The 22,466-nt window shown below is 40.3% G+C and overlaps 1 protein-coding gene across 1 annotated transcript in view; it reads left to right on the top strand.

Annotated features, from left to right (window-relative positions):
• Positions 1–22,466, top strand: part of PHLPP1 (PH domain and leucine rich repeat protein phosphatase 1) — a 272,841-nt gene that overhangs the window by 192,086 nt on the left and 58,289 nt on the right. The window contains 6 exon segments of the mRNA XM_073630923.1: positions 751–950; positions 3,076–3,136; positions 6,242–6,337; positions 8,657–8,812; positions 18,745–18,945; positions 20,359–20,521. Of these exon segments, the coding sequence (XP_073487024.1) occupies positions 751–950; positions 3,076–3,136; positions 6,242–6,337; positions 8,657–8,812; positions 18,745–18,945; positions 20,359–20,521 (877 nt within the window).

The raw sequence follows: 22,466 nt of genomic DNA, 5'->3' as shown, positions 1-22,466 counted from the left end.
CACGTGGAGTCTATTTACTAATTAGGTGACTTCTGATGGCAATTGGTTCCACTAGATTCTAGTTAGGGGTATCAGAGTAAAGGGGGCTGAATACAAATGCACGCCACAATTTTCAGATATTTATTTGTAAAAAATATTGAAAACAATTTATCATTTTCCTTCAACTTCACAATTATGTGTCACTTTGATGGTCTAAAATATATACATAAAAAATACATTTACGTTTTTGGTTGTAACATGACAAAATGTGGAAAATCTCCAGGGTTTTCATTGGCCTGTGTGCATTTGTTTTATGAACTTTTGAGACCTGTGTTGGCTGCTCCTTGCATTGATTGCAAAATTCAGGCAAAGTATTCCAGAATTTAAAGACCCTTCCTTATCAGACTATTAGAAAGCTTCAGCTGCAATATGAGCCCAGTTCTTCAGGATTAGGTTAACTTCTCATTGCAGTAAAGCACACTACAGCTGAGTCAACAAAACACAATAGGAAACCAATGGAATGTTTACTTCAAGGCCAATGGTTATTTTTTTTCCCATAGATAGAAGGTATACTGGATTCCTTCGTTAATGTCATGCATGCTATAATCTGACAGTAGTTTGACCATAATTAGTCACAAATATCTTGCTTGTATGACAATATGAGGTCACATTTTTTGCACACAAGACTGGTTTACCTATTTTGCAATAAACTAAATTATCTTTTTGTCCTAAAAACTAAATATTAACACAATTGCATGTCTGTAACTTTAGGCTTAATGCAGTCCGAAGTTTAGTGGCAGATGTAGACTTCCTGCTTAACATTACCCAATTGGATCTGAGAGATAACAGCATGACAGAGCTTGATGTGACTACTCTAAGTAACTTGGAGGTCTTACACTGTGAAAGAAACCACCTGACATCACTCAAAATGAGTGGCTACTATTTGAAGGCTCTCTATGCATCATCCAATGGTAAGTTGCACTGTCTTATACTTCTATAAAAGCATTATAATTGTGCAGAACATGACACAGGCTGAAAATTTATAGACCCTTGCTTATAGGCTTGTACCTTCAGGTGATTAGACACTGGTAAGGTATTTGAAGACACCCACTTCCCAGACTTTCACAGTCTTCAGTTTTTTGTTAGTGTCCTGAGGTGATGGACGACTTCTACCTTACAGAGATATCACTCTTGGCGTAATTTATTTTTTACCTTCAGATTCTTTCATTAGCTCTTTGTTGAGCTAATTGCTGTCTTTTAAAACCATAGAAGCAGTGCATCTGGATTGGTGCAGCCTTGGTAAAACTTTGGGAGCTGTACCCAGACATGCTGTGGGGATGGCCTGTAATGTATGTTCGGGCACTGGATCCTGCACGGGCTCATCTTGCATTCTGACTTATCCGTTCTATCAATTGACTTCTGTTGAGCAGGATCTGCACCACACTGATTGAAATTCGTCCAGTTCAGCAGGGCCTGGCTGAATTACTAACAGTCTGTGGTCAGCTTTAGATGCCCCCCTCCCATAAGGTTGCCTTTTGGTTACTTTCTGGTCGTGTGGATTGTTTTTATACTATATTGTATTAAACTACTACACTATTGGAGATTATTCCTGGCAAGTTTTATTTATCTTCGCTCAATTCCATCTGATGGACGCAGATTATTGGGAAGTCTTGTACGCACTCTGGGTAGTTCTGACATGAGTCACAGGCGAATATGCTGTTGTAAGGGCAGCTATCCATTCTGGTGAGTGACTCCACAGGGGGGTGGTGGCTGGTCTTCAAACACTTGAGCGATTTCACATCTAAAGGTAGTGTTGTTTCTTCAGTTTTTACTGTGAACATTATTTCACTGTGGGACATATTTATTTTGTGAACCGATTTATTCTGAACATTGATAGATTTATGCAGTGTGCACATTCATTTTAAAGTGGTGCTACATTCTTTAGTTTTTTTTTTTTTTTTTAATGCTGATTTGGGTTTGTTAGACTACCTTTATGTGAAATTTGCCACGCGTTTTTTTTTTTTTTTTTTGTTTTCCACAGCATGGATTTTATTTATATAACTCTTCCTGTACCAGTGACAATTGCAATTGAGTTAGACTTTAAGTACTGTGGCACTGCAAGATTGTATTGATGTATGAAGTGGTACCCTTTCACCTTAATTTTCTATTATTTTAGAAAGCTCTACATAGATTGCAAATTGCTAGCAATATTGTGGCACTGTATATAAAAGGCAACCTTTTATTCTAAAACCGTTCAGTCAGGGGAGAACTACAACACTAAAACTACAGAGTTTGTTCTGTTTTTCTTGTGAGATTTTGTCGCTTTTTTTTTTTTTTTTTTTCATGTGAACCTCATTGAGAGGTTAAAGTGATTCTAAAGCCTTAAGGTTTTTCACCTTAATGGATAGAATGCATCCACAAATCTTTCTGTGCTGCTGCTCCAGCCCCTTTCTCTCTCCTCATTTGACAGATTGAAAGCAGCAGGAGCCATTGGCTCCCGCTGCTGTCAATCAAGTCTGGTGACGGGTCGAGTCCCGCTGTCTGTGTCGATGGACGCAGCAGCGGGACTCGGGAGCATGTCTGCCCCCCATGGAAGGTGGCTTTCCGTGGGGGCACCCAGAGAGGAGGGGCTGCTCTATGCAAAACTATTGCACAGAACAGGTAAATATAGACATGTTTTGTTATTTTTATCAAAAAACCCCTGAAGGTTTACAATCAATTTAAGTATGCAGTCAAAAATGGTGTGGTGGTGTGCCATGCTGTGGATATAAATGAAAACCTTGGTATCACCATGTGCATCTGTTGTGATAAAGTAATTATTTATAATTCGTTTTTTAATATGGAATAATATTTTTGAAAGGGTAACTTCAGACTTTTTAGAAAATGTTCCTTGGTGTCCAAAGGCCCCTATTTTTCCAGCTTTGTTGCATATAGTGTACCACTTTCACAAAGTGGTAATCTAGATACTTGAATGAGGAAACCTTTTTGTGCACTGGGCAAACAGGGAATATTTTATTTCAGTTTTTCCATTTATAGCAGATGCAAGTAGCATTTTACACATTTATTTGATTACTATAACGTGTCTTCTTTTTGTAGAACTCATCCACTTGAATGTGTATCCAGACCCTTGTAATTTGGCCCTTATGGATATCTCCAGGTATGGTTCCACTTCCTTTTTTTTTTTTTTTTTTTTTTCTTTATTGCTTGTTACACCTTTGTGCTGTTAAAGAGGCCTACTACACTTGATATACTTGATAGAATTAACACTGATGTGTGTCATTTCTTTGGATCTTCCTCTATTATAACTCAGCCAGTCTAGAGTCCTGATGTCAGCAAGACTAGAACAGGGTTTATCGCCCTGCTCTGGACATGTTAACGCTGAGGAACAGTCCACTGCTGGATTGTGGGGAAGTGCCCCTGCTGGGGGAATGGAGAATCTGGTAACTAAAACTGTTTCTCCTCTCGGCAACATGTGCAATTAAACCTTGCCATGCTGGCGTAATTCCACTGCAAAGGATCATTTCTAATTTGCCCACAGTTGGACTTTCATGGACTTTACAATATGTGTGGAATTCACATCAAAAAGATGGAATAAACCAGACAGTTTAACGATATGTTACTATGACTGGATCTAAGAAAGCGGTTACAGAATGCAATGAAGCAATAATAAAATTGCTACAGGTAAGTTTCCAGGTTTTTTTTTTTGTTTTTTTTTTTAATTCTTTTTTTAATTCTTCCATGAGTTGAAGGAATAAAAATTGCTAGATTCCCCTATCGACACAGTCAGTGTTGGTGGGGGAATCCCTCCCACAGCACTATTGTGTTCTGCTGACGGGGTGCCTTCCCCGCCAGCAGAATACAGTAATTACTGCTACAGACAGGCTGGTTGTACTGAAGTCGATCAATATATTGACTTCAGTGCAAACAGCCTACACATAGAAGGCTCAAAATTCCGCAGGAACTGGCTGCATTACTATCCGTCTATGGTGGCTTAAATCTTCTCGGGGCCCCATTGCAGGGAAAAGTCAGATTCAGCACATTGTGTAAGATTATCACTAGCTTGTTGCTGGTTTCTTTCTTTTTTTTTTTTTTTGTTGTGCTTTTACTCTGAGGAATTTTTGATTACTGTAAGTTAATCTTTAGCTGGTAATATGATTGAAGTGTGTTTAAAGACCATGCATCAAAATGCTAAGCTTGTGTAGGTGTTTTTGTTTATTGTTTTACAACACTTGCTGAGAATGACTAATACCAGTCTGAGCAATTCCATTAGCGTTTTATAATTTTTTTTTTTTCTTTTTATACCCCGCTTGCACATTTTTACCTACAGATAAGCCTATAATAAGGCTTACCTGTAGGTAGAATGAATATCTCCTAAACCTTTATGGTTTAGAAGATATTCACCTTGCATGCAGCCGCTGATGTCAGTGGCGCATGCGCTTTGAAGGTCTGTCGGATGCTTCCGTCGTCACGATTTCGGCCACTCACAGCGTCAGAGCCGCAAACCCGGAAGAAACGCTGAGGGAACATGTCCGCTCCCTCAGCGGTGACCGGGCACTTCGTTCTAAGGGAAGTATTTCATAATGAGCTAGTATGCGGTATGCGCTTTAACCATGGCTAATAAGTTCACCCTGTTGGATCACTCCGCATTATGGTAATGTACAGAGGTGTACTTAATATATGGCCTTTCTCATGATGCCCAGACATTAAATAAATATTCAATTGACCAAAGCAAATTAAAGTGTCACTTTAAGGAGACGTACACTAAAATGAAAAAAATACCCAACTTACACACTTGATTATGAGTATATTTAATTACGTTGACAAAGTACAGAAACTGCAGTCGAAATCTTCTGTCTTCCAGAACTGCATGCAGCCATTTGTGGTTTTTAATTGTGAAAGCAGCGATTAATGCACCAAGAAACCAAGGTAGTGGCTTTCCATTTCAGGAGTTTGAGTTCATTTCAACATTTAGCAGAATGCATCCACAAATCTTTCTGTGCTGCTGCTCCAGCCCCTTTCTCTCTCCTCATTTGACAGATTGAAAGCAGCGGGAGCCATTGGCTCCCGCTGATGTCAATCAAGTCTGGTGACGGGTCGAGTCCCGCTGTCTGTGTCGATGGACGCAGCAGCGGGACTCGGGAGCATGTCTGCCCCCCATGGAAAGTGGCTTTCCTTGGAGGCACCCAGAGAGGAGGGGCAGCTCTATGCAAAACTATTGCACAGAACAGGTAAATATGGGCATGTTTTGTTATTTTTATCAAAAAACCCCTGAAGGTTTACAATCAATTTAAGTATGCAGTCAAAAATGGTGTGGTGGTGTGCCATGCTGTGGCTATAAATGAAAACCTTGGTATCACCATGTGCATCTGTTGTAATAAAGTAATTATAATTTGCTTTTTAATATGGAATAATATTTTTGAAAGGGTAACTTCAGACTTTTTAGAAAATGTTCCTTAGTGTCCAAAGGCCCCTATTTTTCCAGCTTTGTTGCCTATAGTGTACCACTTTTGCAAAGTGGTAATCTAGATACTTGAATGAGGAAACCTTTTTGTGCACTGGGCAAACAGGGAATATTTTATTTCAGTTTTTCCATTTATAGCAGATGCAAGTAGCATTTTACACATTTATTTGATTACTATAACGTTGTGTCTTCTTTTTGTAGAACTCATCATGTGGATGGTTGGAAAGGGTTTAAAAGCATAATTTTAATTTTTATTGCAGAACATGCAACGTGAACACTATTGGGACCCTTTTAAAGTCCATGCTTTGGTGTAACGCATGATAAATCATGCCTTTTGCTGCAAACCATAGAACAAAGTGTGTTGTGTTGTGCTAATAAATTTGAATGACCTCATTGCATAAAAACACTTGGGTTAATGTAGTCAAAGTTTTTTTAAAATAATATGTTATCATTTTATCAGTTAACTGATAGAAATTGTGCTAAGAGGGCAACCATGCAGTTTCACATTGTGTGGCATAGTTTTTGATTTCCAACTCTTCCATTTTTCAACCAGTATGTTAGTGATCATATTTTCTGACTTTCTTTCCCCTAGGGCCGAATTAACAATAAGCTCCTTTTGTTGATTTTTGTGTTGTACAGATTCTGCCTGTGAATGAACCACTGAGGGGGGGTGTGTGTTTTTATTCTTAATTTTTTTTTTCATACAAAAGGAGTGCATGTGTATTTTTTTTTTTTTTTAACGGTTATCTTCTTTTTACAGCTGTAAATACTGTTCTCTAATAATCCTCTTGTTTTCTACAGAAATTGCATAGATTGCCTGCCTGAGTGGGTTAGTGGGAGCAAAAATCTGGAGGTACTGGATGTCAGTCACAATCTCCTGACTACGCTTCCTGCAAGGTGAGTGTTCTTCCTAGCTGACAGTGTTTCTGTATATCAGGGGTCTCCAAACTATGGCCCTTAAGTTGTTCAGGAACTACAATTCCCATTATGCCTAGTCATGTCTGTGAATGTCAGTTTCACAATGTCTAATGGGATGTGTAGTTTTGCAACAGCTGGAGGGCCTTAGAGATCCCTGCAGTAGGTTATCAACTACTGGTGGTATTTTGTTTTAATCATTGATCTACCTTGGATTATGAACAGCTCTATATATTGTAGGTTGTTTTTGAAAGAGAAATTCAAACAGCACAATATTAAATGTGGTTAGTTACCGGTTTTGTTTTTTTGCATCTACCATATACTTTTGAAATTAAGCCAATGTCAGTGTGTTGTGACAGACTTGCCAATGCAGTTTTAACAACAATGAGTCCTTTTAATTACCCAAATTGGATGTCCTGTCTGCTGGGAAAAGGTTTGTAGCTTTCACCAATTTTTCAGCAGGTTTGTAGCACTGCTACAGCTCACAGAAATCCTAGTTATGTAAGGGTTCCTCTTAAAACTAGTAATTCTTCCCATCAGATTTAAAAATCTAATCGATCTATCCTGGTTTGAGGGAAAAAAAGTTGAACATGTTTGTGGAAATATGTTCCCCCTGTTGACCAGTAACTTTCACATTTTTATTTTCTGAGATCATGCAGAAGGGCTTAAAGTGGTGGTAAACTCATGACATGAAATATGATCAAAGCATAAAATCTGCTATCTGCATGAGTCACTTCTGACAAGTTTTCCCTTGTCTCCCCTCCCCTCTGAGCTCTCTTCACGGAGCGCTGCAGAGTGTAACTCCAGCTCCCTGCCCCTTTGCTTTCTGAATGCTCAGACAAGCAGTGTAAATTCTCAACGTTGAATGGCTGTATGGAAGAGAGGACCGCCAATAAAGTAGTACAACTTATGTAGAAGGATTTATTTCATCTGTGTATCTCCTGGGCCTAGTCACTTGACTGGGTATATGTAAAGGGTCACAACCACTTTAATAATAAAAATTCATCTAAAATAGTGTTAATGCTAAAAAGCTAGATTAGAAAACTACATTCCAAAATACTTGTGTGTGAGAATGCACCACAAAGATGTGTATATCTATATCTTGCCCAGGGCATTGCTGCAAGTCTGCCCTACCCCCTTAAATATGTCCCCATGCGTTACAAAAGGGGAAATTCACTGGGAAGACAGTAAAACAATCTCCATAGATCTTGGCAGATTCTTCAAAGAAATATATGGAGTGCACTTTAGAGGAAAAACAGGAAACTTCAGCTCAGGTACCCCTGGGACAGAAACCTTAGGAGGATTGCCAGTTCAAAGCTTTGGTGATTACACCAGTGGCAACCTGTCCCCCCCCCCCCCCCCAATCCATACGTTCATCCTCCTAATCTACTGTCGGCGTGCAGGATGCATGGATTCCAATGGGGGGGGGGGGGGGGGGAGGATGAGACGCAAGGCAGAAGCTGCCATGATGCAAAGGAGGAAGAGGAGATGCCCACCTGTCGGAACCTAAATGGGGGGGGGGGGGGGGGATTTGCTGGTTGTTTGGCCCCCCAAAAAAATAACCCACCAACCACCTCCTGGTTTCCACCTGTCTTTATTTCCTAGTGTAGTACTATTTCATCCTATAAGGTATTGTTACCTGGTTGATGAACACCAAAATGGATTTTATGTAAAAATACAATAAAGGAATCTGTAATAAACTGTTGAACATGCTAAATGTATTTGTTGCGCATTTCAGTTTGGAGTTTAAATATGCCTCTAATGTTTGTACCAGTTGCAACTTATACCTAGTCAGACTGGATCTTCTATGAACTATAATATAGCAATCAGTCATTGTTACAATAAAAATGAATACTTTTTTTTAATAAGCACACTTATAAAATAACAAAGCATTTAAAGGGTGTATGTGTAGATGTGTGTGTGTATGTGTGTGTATATATATATATATATATATATATATATATATATATATATATATATATATATATATATATTTTCTCTATAGCTATATCATTCAGTCTGGGGGACAGGTGTAAAATTAGATTTTCTGTTGACCAGAAGATGCTGCTAAGGGTTTGTATTTTGCTGCATGAACATGCCCACAATCATAAGAGCATGTTCATGGAACGATCATTTGAATATATGCGTGCGCCTTTTGGATAATTCTCACAGCTCCGGTCCAGTTCATTTGACTTTATAGAGTTTGAAGAAAAAAAAAATTTATTCAGCAGCATTTTTTCCCTTTTTGGCAATCGTTACAAAACGTTTTTATAGCATGTCTGTCTTTGTGTTGTCACACAGGCTCTTCTGTGCCAATGGTCTGCGGAAGTTGCTCGTAGGGTATAATCGGCTTCCCCGACTTCCAGAGTGTATTGAGCGTACTCAGCTTGAGATACTGGATGTTCAGCATAACCAGCTTCTGGAACTTCCAGCCAACCTGCTTATGAAATCAGACAAGTAAGAGAATCTTGAACAATTATAGGATATGCTACAATAATACTATTTAAAAAAAATGTGTTGCACAGTTGATTTAGATGAGCATGGCAGAGATGTGTTTTTTTTTTTTTCCCCCTCATGTTAACTTTTCAGTTAGAGGCCTCTAATAGTGGAATATTAGACAAAATGTTTTTAGGACACTAGGCAAAAAACAAACGCGTCACTGCCTATGGGCAGTCCTAGTTGGTAGTAAACACTCTCTCTGTTATAGGCAGTTCAGTTTTTTTTGTGGAGTAAGGTCCTAGCTTCCTGTGGCTTCTGGGGACCTGTGGTTCTATCATTTTTGGACCGGGACAGCTGGCGAGTTAAACATCTTGCTGGGACAGGAATGACTGGGCACCTGATGTCTGTCACTTTGGCTGACAGCCCCCACCTCAGTGGTAGGGGGATCTGTCTCAGGGGTGTTTACTTCAACTCCGGCTGAATCGATACATAGATGATACTTCCCCATCTCCCTCAGGTGTGGTGCAGGGCGCTGGTTCTTCTTGGGGTGGTCAACCCTGTGGTGTCTCCTCCTCCTCACCAGGTCTGGGCTCCCTTTGCCATCCAACACCTCCCCCCTACAGTCTGCTCTGCTAGCCCCCCCTCTGTTGTACTGGGGATTTCTTCTAACCCGGGTAACCAGGGCTCCTTCTGGTCTGTGGGGGGCCTGCAACTTTGCTATACTGGTATGGAAAGTTGTTTGTGAGGTGCAGGGTCCCCCTGTTCTCTGGTCGTGCTGGGCAGGAGGCCAACAGCCATTTTTTTTTTTTTTTTTGTAGGGCCTGTGGTTTGCGGTGGCCATTTTGCCAGAGAATGCCATGCCAGCCATTTTGGGGAAGGTCTATTCCCAATACATTTGGCCTGGAAGGATGCAAGGGCAGGCATTTTGGTTGGGTTTGAGTGGTGGCCGTTTTCCTGTAGCCAAATGGCGACAGCCTTTTGTGGCTCTCTTATGCAGGCTCTGTGTGCATGGAGCGTTGTCTCCAGTGTTCTGGACCAGTTTTGGCACGCTCCTCCACAAGGCCATTCACCCTGGCTGGGTGACCACTCACAGGGCTGCTTGTCAGATATGCTGGGTTTTGTTGGTGGTGAGTCCTGCTGGGGTTCCCCCTGTCTGCAGCAGTTAGGGGTGGTTTCTTGTCTTCTCTCTGTGGGAATTTTGTTTCTAGCGGTGCCAGGTTTAGGGTGGGCTTTATCTATGAAGTCCCAGGCACATGCTTACGTCGCCACCCCCCCCCCCCCCCCCCCCAAGGGCCCCTTTATGGAAGTGGCAGGGTCCTCGGGATCCTCTATTCCAGCTGTCATTAAATGGCGGGACATAGACCGAGCAACGCTGCTGTCCGCACTGTCAGCCGACCATTCTAAAGTTTCCAGATCCCTGCTGTTTCCGCTGTCAGGAGGAAAAGAGCCGCCCCAGGGCTGACACTGCAACTCTTTACGTTACATTAACGATCCAATGGATCACTTGCTGAGAGGGAAAGAGCGCCACCTCTACTGTGGCCACATCTGGTACTGCATACTGTTTAAGTTACAATGAAAATCTATATCGATCACTGCCTGAGAGGGAGAGAGCACTTCCTCCATTGATCTCTATCAAGGCATGGTGTGATATCACGTGTGTGTTCATCCCCTCAGCAAGGTTTTCAGCGCAGCTACCACCCCCTGTAGCTTGCTACCTCTGCCGGCTCCTGCTCCCTGCCTGCCCTCAGGGTATGCTGTAAGTTTACTCTCAGATTTACAGGGGTACTTAGATGAGCAGATTGTATGTTGAGGGGCACTATGATGGGCACCTTGTATGTTAAGGGGCAATATAACCTTTATAAAGTTGTGCTAAATAAATGAAAATATAAAGTCCAACTGATGTGTTCTATTATTCCTGGTGAGTATCGCCACCATCTGTGACCTTGAATTGTGATTGTGTATGTAAACACCACCACCAAAGGCTGAAAGACTCGCTTACCAAATCATATGGACCTCTTATAAGAGATCAGAAGCGCTTGTGGCTCCATACCCAGCCTGGGCCTTTTTAACGTGACACGCCAATCTTCCCAACACCGTTGTCACAGGAGTTCCCCAAAACACAAAAGAATCCACATTGTGTAAAATTGTTAGAATTTATTGTACATAGGAATAAAAGTTGCTCTTACAACTAAGATGCAAGTATACGCTTTAAAATTGTATGTGTAGGCCGGCACACATACAAAAACCCATTCTTCCTGGACTTGAGGGTAACGGTGACGTCAACGTGTCGCTCCGCCCCACGCGTCTCTTCACACGTTGACGTTGTCCAGTGGTTGAATTATATATTGCAATATAGCAATATATTGCTTGGTCTGAGCAGTTTGTGTGTACCTGTCGTCTACGGCCTCCTCCTTTTTTGTGGTTGGACTCTTTGTGATTTTGGACAGCCCACTAAAAGGCCCAGTGGCCTCCTTTGCCATTGTTTCTCATTGGATCAGGCAGGCGGCTGTCCAGTCTTATGCCATTAAGGGTCAGACTCCTCCCTTCCCGGTTGCAGCACACTCTGCAAGAGTGGTTAGTGCATCCTGGGTGTTTGTGTCTCAAGTTTGCAAGGCGGCTACATATCGTCTGCACACCTTAAAATTTTACTAAGTTGATGTTCTGGCATCTTCGCATGCTTGTTTCGGCCACAATGTTTTGCAAGTGGCTGTTTGGGGTTTCTGGTTCCTTCTCCGGGTTTTTGAGTGGTGTTGCGTACTTTTATTCTGGTTACCCACCCTTTATTGTGGCACTTCTTTGGCATGCCCCTAAGTCAATAATGTGAAGTTCTGTGTCTGTCAATGAACGAAAGAGAACTGGATTTTTTTTTTTTTTACCATAAAAATCCCTTTTCTCTGAGTTCATTGATGGACACAGCACTCGCTCCTGTTTTGTTTGGTTTAGCAGGAAGGGGATTTATTTCCAACTAGGACTGCCCATAGGCGGTGCTGTACTTTTTTTTTTTTTTTTTTTCCTGCCTAGTGTCCTCCTAAAGGTGGCTCTACAATCCAATGGTCAAGAATATGAAGTGCTATGTCCCTCAATGAACTCAGAAAAAGCTATTTTACAGTAACAAAAAAATCCCGTTCCATTCTGTTGTCAGAAAAATGCTCTATAATCTTAAGGTTAAAATGTTAATGGTTTACATATAATCATTTTCATTTTAAAGTTTCACTAAACTGAAATCATAAAAAAACTTTCAAATGCAGTTTTACATGCTGTTCATAATCACTCAGTCACTATGAGATTCATTTTCTGTATTCTGCAGACAACCTGGTTGAGCCTGCTGTTCTTTACCCCCCACCCCCCCCTTTCTGTCCAAGTCCCAAATGCATCTGGGGATTTTGCAGAGCAGTGTTGGCAACTCTGCACATGCTCAGTTTTCAGTGTTTTTCTATGCTGAGCATTTTCTCCCTATTGCATCCCATTTAAATTAATGTCTCCCCATCATTTTGTACATCTCTCGTAAATTTTGCAACCGTAGCAATTACAATCAAGGCTCAAAGCAAGTCAATACCTTACTAATTAGTTCTGTGTTTTTGTTTTTTTTTCTGGGATGCTCCCTGAGTAGAAAAACTAGTTTACATGCAAAGTATCTTGTTAAGGTCCCATCTGCTTTTCTGGATATTATTTCAGTTGTAATTCTCTGGCACACATTCCTTTCAGATTTGTGTGCATTCTGAACAAATGTTTATTGATGTGGCTTTTGGTGTTCAGACGAACTATATCTATATATTTCAATAAAAGGAGTTAAAACACTCTTCAAATAATTGCAGATGTAACCATTTATTTTCGTTGTCTTCAGAGATTAGAAAGTAAATGTTGGATATTCAAGAAAATGTTAACATTATATGTTTTTTATTTCAGAATGAACTTTCTAATGCATATGCAGCTTTATATTTTCTGGGGACTAAGTTCATGTGCATGCTACCTTGTACAGAGTTTTGAGTGGATCACAATGTTACATCTAGCCATTCAATGTGCGTTCAGTGATGGTGTGAGCACCATTACACGTCAGACTGTTGTGGTCCCCAAGGCACAGATTGTAAATGTTTTCCACACGTTATGAAAGTGTGATGTACAGCCAAACAGTACGTGTTTGTGTAATGTCATAAAGTTGATCTAAAATGAGGCATGTAGGTTGTTTTCAGCAGGCATTTATCTTTGTTCTGTTTTGGTTTGAGGTACTACTGTCAGTGTTGGTCACCTTAACAGTAACAGGAGAATCTAGCATCCTCGCATAAGTGATTGAATCTCCGGTTGTTCTAGATGTGTTCGGGGAAAAAGCACATCTGTGTCCTAGCCTATTAAAAGCAATACATTTGATCTGTATTGCCCTCCACATTGACAAATGGTCTGGAAAGGTCACTCTTCAGGCAGGCTTCTGTTTCACTGATATTTAATAAATGTGTGCTATTATTTCCTGCTTAAGGGGGGTTTGGAGCAATTTTGTGGGATGAACCATTCATCAGAAAGCAGCATATCTCCTATATATGAGCTGATAACCTTCCTGTAGCAGAAGGCACTGAATTTGTAAATACCTCAGTGACATTACTGGCTATTTAGATATGGATTGGCTGAGTATTAGAACAGCCTTCAGAATGGTTTTATCCAGGGTGTATGGTAAAAGGTGCACTTCAAAAGCGATTTTGTGGTTCACGAGTGAGGTATGAAAATGTGAATTCCTTTTTCCACAAATAATTGGCACACTGTCACTTTTTAGCATCTAGTACAGTCTGTGTTCTTACCCAGTTTGAAGTAATTAAATGTTCAGTGTTGCTTTGTGAATTGGATAATTAGATGTTCCCGTACACAAGAGTTCAGAGTTTGGCTGCGTGTTCACTTGCTGAAGCTGTTTGTACAGACCAATGAGAAGCAGCCAGCCCGGTTTCACCTATCCTCCTCCCCCTCTTTTCCCAGATAGCTGCACTCAGGAATAATTGCCTGGCACCAGCATTCTTTTTTTGGAAAACTCCAGAACTTGCCTGTGAAAACTGGCCAACCTAGCTCTCTGCTTTCAGTGCACTCGTTGACTTAGCTGTTCAGAGTCACACGTGACCCTTTATTGCAGGCAACAAGTTCCAACAAGCTGCTGAGAAGTCCTGCTGAAAAGTTGCTTTATATATTTAACTCCTTCCTCAATGGTATGGGCATGATGTGCATTTGCTTGTGGTGAAGGAATAGCAGCAGCTAGGCTACTTGTGTGATGCCAAAGAGGCTGCACATATTTTGTGCTTTTCTGCTCTGATGTATTCAAAATGGAAATTTAGAGCAACGTTCAGAGGTTTAACTTCAAATTGTTATGTACAGTGCATCCAGAAAGTATTTACAGCGCTTCACTTTTTCCACATTTTGTTATGTTACAGCCTTATTCCAAAATGGATTAAATTAATTTTCCTCAAAATTCTACAAACCATACCCCATAATGACAACATGAAAGAAGTTTGAAATCTTTGCAAATTTATTTAAAATAAAAAAAGGAAAAAAATGTACACAAGTATTCATAGCCTTTGCCATGACACTCAAAATTGAGCTCAGATGCATCCTTTTTCCACTGATCATCCTTGAGATATTTCTACAACTTGATTGGAGTCCGCCTGTGGTGCATTCAATTGATTTGGACATGATTTGGAAAGGCACACACCTGCCTATATAAGATCCCACAGTTAACAGTGCATTTAAGAGCACAAACCAAGCCACGAAGTCCTAGGAATTGTCTGTAGATCTCTGAGACAGGATTGTATCGAGGCACAGATCTGGGGAAGTATCCAGAAAAATTTCTGCAGCATTGAAGGTCCCAGTGAGCACAGTGACCTCTATCATCCATAAATAGGAGTTTGGAACCACCAGAACTCTTCCTAGAGTCGGCCATCCAGCCAAATTGAGCGATCGGGGGAGAAGGGCCTTAGGCAGGTGACCAAAAACCTAATGGTCACTCTGAAAGAGCACCAGCGTTTTTCTGTTGAGAGAGGAGAACCTTCCAGAAGAACTATCTCTGTAGCACTCCACCAATCAGGCCAGTATGGTATAGTGGCCAGACGGAAGCCACTCTTTAGTAAAAGGCACATGACAGGCCACCTGGAGTTTTCCAAAAGGCACCTGAAGGACTCTCAGACCATGAGAAATACATTTCTCTGGTCTGATGAAACAAAGATTGAACATTGCCCTGAATGGCAAGCCTAATTTCTGGAGGAAACCAGGCACCGCACATCACCTGACCAATACCATACATACAGTGAAGCAGTGGTGGAAGCATCATGCTGTGGGGATGTTTTTCAGCGGCAGGAACTGGGAGACTAGTCAGGATTGAGGGAAAGATGAGTGCAGCAATATACAGAGACATCCTTGATGAAAACCTGCTCCAGAGCACCCTGGACCCTTAGACTGGGGTGAAGGTTCATCTTCCAATAGGACAATGATCCTATGCACACAGCCAAGATGACAAAGGAGTGGCTACGGGACAACTCTGTGAATGTCCTTGAGTGGCCCAGACTTGAACCCGATTAGAACATCTCTGGAGAGATCTGAAAATGGCTGTGCACGGACTTTCCCCATCCAACCTGATGGAGCTTGAGAGGTCCTGCAAAGAAGAATGGGAGAAACTGCCCAAAAATAGGTCTGCCAAGCTTGTAGCATCATACCCAGACCTGGAGCTGTAATTGGTGCCAAATATTGAACAAAGACTGTGAATACTTATGTACATGTGATTTTTTTTTTTTTTTTTTTTTTTTTTCCTTTTGAATACATTTGCAAAAATTTCATCCAAACTTCTTTCACGTTGTCATTTATGGGATTCGTAGAATTTTGATGAAAATAATGAATACCGGTATTTTATTTGAAATAAGGCTGTAACATAACAAAATATGGAAAAAGGGAAGCGCTGTGAATACTTTCTGGATGCAATGTATCTCTCCAACAGTTCACATGGCTCCTTTTTGAATGGGTAATGAGTATTATTGTGCATACTAAAAACAACTGTTCATGTCTGTGGAAAAGAGTTTATCGTGTAAAAGGATAAATTCAAGCCTGATTTGAGGTCATAACAAGGAATGGATGTAAAACTGACGTTAAAATCCTTCAAATGTTTCTGGGACAAAATGTAATGCTTGGTAATTCTTCATCCTTCCTTCCCCCCACCTCCCCACCCCCCATGTTTTCTATATTTTAGCATGCTAGTCATGTCATGTTCTTCGCAGAGCTTTCAGTTCGTATTTATGCAATGGGGCTTTCCCTGGACTTAAATCACAAGCCCTGGAAATGTAATGGTATAAACTGTGTTTTATGCATTAACGTAACATTAGGTAATTCACACCAGTGCGGCTTTGAAATCGCGCTACTCCAGTGCAATTTCAAATCTTCAGATGAGTGCGAATTGCACCTCCGATTTCATTGCGATTTAGTTCAACAGAACAAAATATTACAGCGCACACATGCAAAAAAGACATTTACCTCCTGCTGCAAGGCTATTTAAAACACCTAGACATTTTCAAAAAACATTATAAAAAAATATGGGATTTGGTCACACCATATTGCTATATGGTGCTTAAGCCCACTTGCTGCGACAAAGTACCCCATGATTAGTGGGTCCTACGCTATCCATAGAATGGGAAATCCTGCTTATCTGAACCACGGGAGCCATACACTCCTCTATATGGGAGTTCTGTTGTATGGTCTTATGGCTGCACCATCTTTAATGCATCTTTTAGGGTGTGCCCCCCATATATCTTGTTTGTTCGTTTAACAGAAGACTATGCAAGTGACATTGAAATCGAGGAAAAAAGTAGTGCGGTCGCGGCACTTTGAACAATGCCATTGCCGACAATGGGGGGAGCAACTTGTCATGCGATTTGGAACTGTTAAATCACATGACAAATCGCACTGGTGTGAACAAAGGCTAAACCTTTGTTTTTTATTTAACCACTTCACCCCCGGAAGATTTGGCTGCTCAATAACCAGGCCATTTTTTTTGTGATACGGCACTGCGTCGCTTTAACTGACAATTGCACAGTCGTGCGACACTGTACCCAAACAAAATTGACGTCCTTTTTTTTCCCCACAAATAGAGCTTTCTTTTGGTGGCGTTTGATCACCTCTGCGGTTTTTATTTTTTGCACTATAAACAAAAGAGCGACAGTTTGGAAAAAAAAACACTATCTTTTACTTTTTGCTATAATATCCCACATTTTTTCCCATAAAAACAATTTTTTTCCTCAGTTTAGGCCGATTATGTATTCTACAAATTTTTAGTAAAAAAAAAAATCAGAATAAGTATATATTGATTGGTTTATGCAAAAGTTATAGCGTCTACAAAATAGGGGATAGATTTATGGCTTTTTTTTTTTTTTTACTGGTAATGGCGACGGTCTGCGATTTTTATCGGAACTGCTATATTGCAGCGGATAAATTGGACACTTTTGACACATTTTTGGGACCTTTGACATTTATACAGCAATCTGTGCTATAAAAATGCACTGATTACTGTATAAATGTCACTGGTAGGGAAGGGGTTAACTGTTTCCTCGCTGTGTTCTAACTGTAGGGGGGATGGGACTGTCTAGGAGGAGAGCGATTGGCGTAATAACAAATATGTTATACTTGCCTGCTCTGTGCAATGATTTTGCACAGAGCAGCCCCAATCCTCCTTTTCTGAAGTCACCTTCTGGCCTCTCCTCTTCCACGAGTGCCCCCATGGAAAGCTGCTTTCAATGGGATTCCTAATGCGGGCTTGCTTCCGAGCCACCCTGTCCATGTCCCGTCCCCTGCTGACTTTCACAGCATTTAATTAAGGGCAGTGGGAGCCAATAGCTCCCACTGTTATCAGCCTGTCCAATGAGATGGGAGACAGCGGTGAGAGCTGCTGCTCTCATGCGTGTCACTAGATTAGATTGGGCTCATGTAAGGATAAGGGGGGATGGGGGGTGGGGTGCTGGGGAATCCTACAGCACAGAAGGAAATTATGCAGATTGTGTTCCAGTAGATCACAAAAGCAGTATTATATGCTAATACGTGTTGATAGAGTATCTGTTTTATAGAGGTGCACAGAATGGAAATTTTGGTGCCAAAACCAAAAATTCAGGATGCACTTGGCTGAAAACCGAAAATGTCAGTTTTTAAAAATATATATATTTTTATATATAATTGTATTATATTCAACTTTTTAATTAATATCAATTTAAATGAATATACATTTATTGTCAGACATTATTGGCCCCTTCAGCGCAAGAAAAGCTCAAGAAAAATGTATCCCTTTAAATTCTATATGTCTTCACACTGGTCTATTGCGCTTCCATTGTGGTGGTAAAAATCCTGCTTGCTACATTTTTGGTCAGTTAAAAAAATGAGCAAAAAACGCACCTCCCTGTACAAATGCATTGAAAATGCAGCAAGAAAGCATCATTAACGCGCCATGTTACGTTTTTGATGTGTTTTTTGTCACATGACCTATGAAAAACACCATAAGCGCAGTAGATCGTGGTAAAATGGTTGCAAAATTGCTGCAAATTCTCGGCAAAATCGCTTGCGTTTCGGGTGTCATCATCGGCACCTTTTTCTCTTATTGGCCAAATGCCGATAACACCATTTTAAGCCGAAATGTTTCGGTGCATGTCTACAGTTTTATTTCTGGCTGCTAAGGTCAATTGCTTTTATTGTTTTGATCATTTGTCTGTATATTTAAACTGGCATTGCTGCTTGAATAAGGGTATATAGTTGTGTTGTGAGCAGTGTGGCATGCAAACCACACTGTGATTTGCAAAGACCATAGCATTCAATGGTCAGAAGTACTGCTGGCTCTCTTGACCAGTAGCATGACTGGAAACTTTGATAACTTGCTGATTATTTTCCCTTTTCTACATTGTTTCACGGAGTGAATGAACTGTTTTTATTTTTTTTTAATTTTTTTTTACTTGCAGCTTAAGATGCTTAAACGTATCAGCCAATAATTTGGAAATGCTTCCAGCAGCATGTTTGTCTGAGGAAACACAGAGCTCATTGCAAGAGCTTTATGTGACGAAAAACAACCTCACTGACAAGTGTGTGCCCTTGCTAACTGGACATCCTCATCTGAAGATTCTGCACATGGCCTTCAATCATCTACAGACCTTTCCAGCCAGGTTTGTGCTGTTTTTATTTATTTTTTTGATGGCCCAAATTTTTAGTGTATCAAATATTGTAGGAATGTCTGTGAACCCTTTGGAATTTGCTGGATACCATCATGAAAGCCCTCTCGAATGCCATCTCATTTTCAGTCAGGTATTCATTTTGGTTCTCTTCTTGGATAGATATCTCCCATGAAAATTAGGGCTCAATACCTTGCACAGCCTTGTATTTCTCCCATTAAAACCAGTGATGGAGCACTGATGTCAGGGTATTTTCCACTCCCACTGGCCCCTCTAAAGTCTGAAGGACTTTAAACTGGTCCTTTTGCTTAAGTTTTAGAGACCCCTGCCTTAGATAATCAGGTTAAACTTTTTAGCTATTTGTATAAAAATGTAGTTTGTTACAAAAGCCTTCAATTCCAGGCAATGTAGGTGCAGTGAGGGGGGGGGGGGGTCTCTCCAACAGGAACTCAGCATTTATAAGCGTTTTTTTCTTTTTTTCTTTTTTTTTTTTTTAACAGAAGGGTTAATAGCATCAGGTTTTCATTTCATTTTTCAAATGTTTACTGTACAGGGTGCTGGTAAAAACAAAAAACCTGATAAAGGTTAACAAGTCTCCAAAATCTATAACGGATTACAGCATCATCTTCTGGCAAATGGCTCTCTGGGAAGTTAAACTAGACTGTAGAAACCAGAATCTTAAACAGTTGTGCATGGCAGCCAATCCGCTTCTAGCTTTAATTTTCAGAGTTTAGCTGAACATGAAGCTGATTGGCTTGATGCTCCAGCTTTAGTAAATTCATACCAAATGCCTTACAGTAGATTGCAACAGTATTCTGTTTCTACTGTACACTTTTGGTGCATTCAAATTTTCACAAAACTTCCTACTGTTTAGCATCACTTCTGGGCCTATTATTTTTCCTGGACAGAATTATCTAACGTATGGTGCAGAGTTTTCTCAGCTGTCAGGACCTGGCCAAGAATATATTTTAGCAGATTGAATTAGAGGAATAATGTATATTTCGAAAATGCAGATGATTACTCCTGTCCAGTAATGGAAAATTATAGGACAGTGCCACAGCAAGTGGATCAGTTCTGCTTTCTCACTATATCTAGCACAAATGAATCCAAGGTTCAGCTAGGAAAAAATGGGTATTCTATAGGGTCTATGGATTATATAGTGTTTGGTCAATTTAGGGGAGGCATTTTGTAACATCTATTGGTCCCAAGTCGACTTCTTTGAGCTTCGATTTGGATGTTTAACACACATTCCTATTTTATTACCTACTCATGTATTCATTGTAAAAAAAAAGAAATTCTCAAACTAATATTCATAGGTTTGTCAGACAAAATTTGCGTTTCTCTGTTGTCTTTGAAATGCCTTTTTTTTTTTTTTTTTTTTTCTTTCCTTAAATCTTATTTACACAGTAAAATGGCCAAACTGGAAGAGCTGGAGGAGATTGATATCAGTGGAAACAAGCTGAAAGCCATACCAACCACCATTATGAACTGCAGACGTATGCACACTGTCATCGCCCACTCCAACTGCATAGAAGTCTTCCCTGAAGTTATGCAGCTTTCAGAGATCAAGGTCAGTAAAGTTCATCACACTTAGTGTCAGTCTCCAAAAAAACAATACTTTGCAGTTTCAGAATTGTAGTTTAACAGATGCAATCAGCTGCATGAAGCAAAATACTAATGTTTGTGTTCTTCTTTGTACTATAAAAACAATGCCACGGGCATATCTGTCCTCTTTCTTTTTAGCATATATTTTTTTAAAAGATTAGAATGAGAGATACAGAGCTTTGCAAGTTATAATTAAAATTACAAAACAGGAGCTGTGTATGCAGAATCACATTTCCTTTCAAGTAGTCGGGTTATTATCCCCTTGTTGCCGACATAACGCAAATATGTGGCCTTTGGCTTCAAGGGGTTGTACCGAGGTGATGCCTGCAGCTGCAGGCATCACCCCGGTACCATTTTTTAGAGCGGACAGTCGGCTTTCTTGTATTAACTGATGCAGCTAAAAAGACGCCTGGCTGTTATTACAAGCCGTGGGAAGGGACTCTCCCCACCCCCCCTTTTCCGTGGTTCACCCAGGCTCTCCCATCCCACCGGCTGGCTAGAGACATGAACAATGCCGGAATCGGCTTTAGATCTAGTAACCCAGAAGCGATGTCATGACATCACTTCCGGTTTACTGAAGATTTAAATGTGCCAGATTTTAAAAAATTGACAGTATTCAAAACAGCCAAACTTGGCGTTTTGAAAGCTCTTAAGTGCAAAGGAGGGATTTGGGGTCTTATAGACCTCAGATCTCTCCATAAAGAGTACTTGTCACTGCCTATTACTGACAAGGGATGTCTCTACATTCTTTGTGACAGCAATAAAAGTGATCAAACATAAAAACATTAAAGGGACAGTGTAAAAAAAATTTAAAGCACCCCATCCCTCCGTGCTCGCACACAGAAGCGAGCGCATACGTAAGTCGCACAAATGTAAACCATGTTAAAACCACACGTGAGATTTTGCCACCATAGAGTGAGAGCAATAATTCTAGCGCAAGACCTCCTCTGTAACTCTAAACCGGTAACCTGTAGAAATTTTTAAAGTGTTGCTGTGACCTACAATATTGCAACAATCATCATTTTATTCTCTAGGGTCTCTGCTAAAATATATATATATATATATATATATATATATATATATATATATATATATATTAATGTTTGGTGGTTTAAGTCATTTTCTAGCAAAAAATATTGATTTTAACTTGTATGCAACAAGTGCCAGAAAAAGTATTAGACATGAAGGGGTTAAAATGATAAAGTATGTCACCAGCACACAAAATCTCCAGAGTAGGTCCAAAGCTTTATTCAATGATCACATCTTAATTACAGAAGCAATGTTTTCCAGCCGGTGGTCACTGCAGCATCCCTTTACATTCACAGCCATAATGGGTTAATAAAATGGACACCAGAGAAAAATAACAGAGGAGCACTGTATGATTGTGGTCCATTTTTTAACTGTTGTAATCTCACATTACTAATATTCTGTTTAAAATGTCATATTTAAAAAATGGCATTTCCCTCCCTGCAAGAAAAAAAAATGTACAAATCTACATCTGTTATAAAGAAATTTAACTGTACACTTGTTGGATTAAAATAGCATGGGCACTTTTACAGCTATGTGGTGTAATTTACCGTGGATGATTATGCATAGTGTACCAATGGGTTACCTGCGCTTTGCCATAGACTTCTATTGTATTGGGCAGTTTTGGTGCGTTTTATGAAAATGCGCTAAAACTCCCCGATGCATGAGAAGTCTATGGTAATGAAACCCGCAGGTCCATGGTGCAGGAAAATTGCATCGCATCTGTGTGAATGTGTGTGTCTCCTGTAAAAAGTACATCCATTTTGGAGAAAAATATTTCACTTCCTGGAACTAGTACAGTGCTTGTAATGTCCACGCTTCTATGTTCTTGTCAAGTACAACCCCTGGAAAAAAGTATGGCATCACCACTTTTGGAAAATGTT

The sequence above is a fragment of the Aquarana catesbeiana genome, linkage group LG05, assembly GCF_042186555.1.
Source record: "Aquarana catesbeiana isolate 2022-GZ linkage group LG05, ASM4218655v1, whole genome shotgun sequence".
Lineage (NCBI taxonomy): Eukaryota > Metazoa > Chordata > Amphibia > Anura > Ranidae > Aquarana > Aquarana catesbeiana.
Note: the sequence above shows the minus strand (reverse complement) of the source record. Positions and strands in the feature narration are given on the sequence as shown.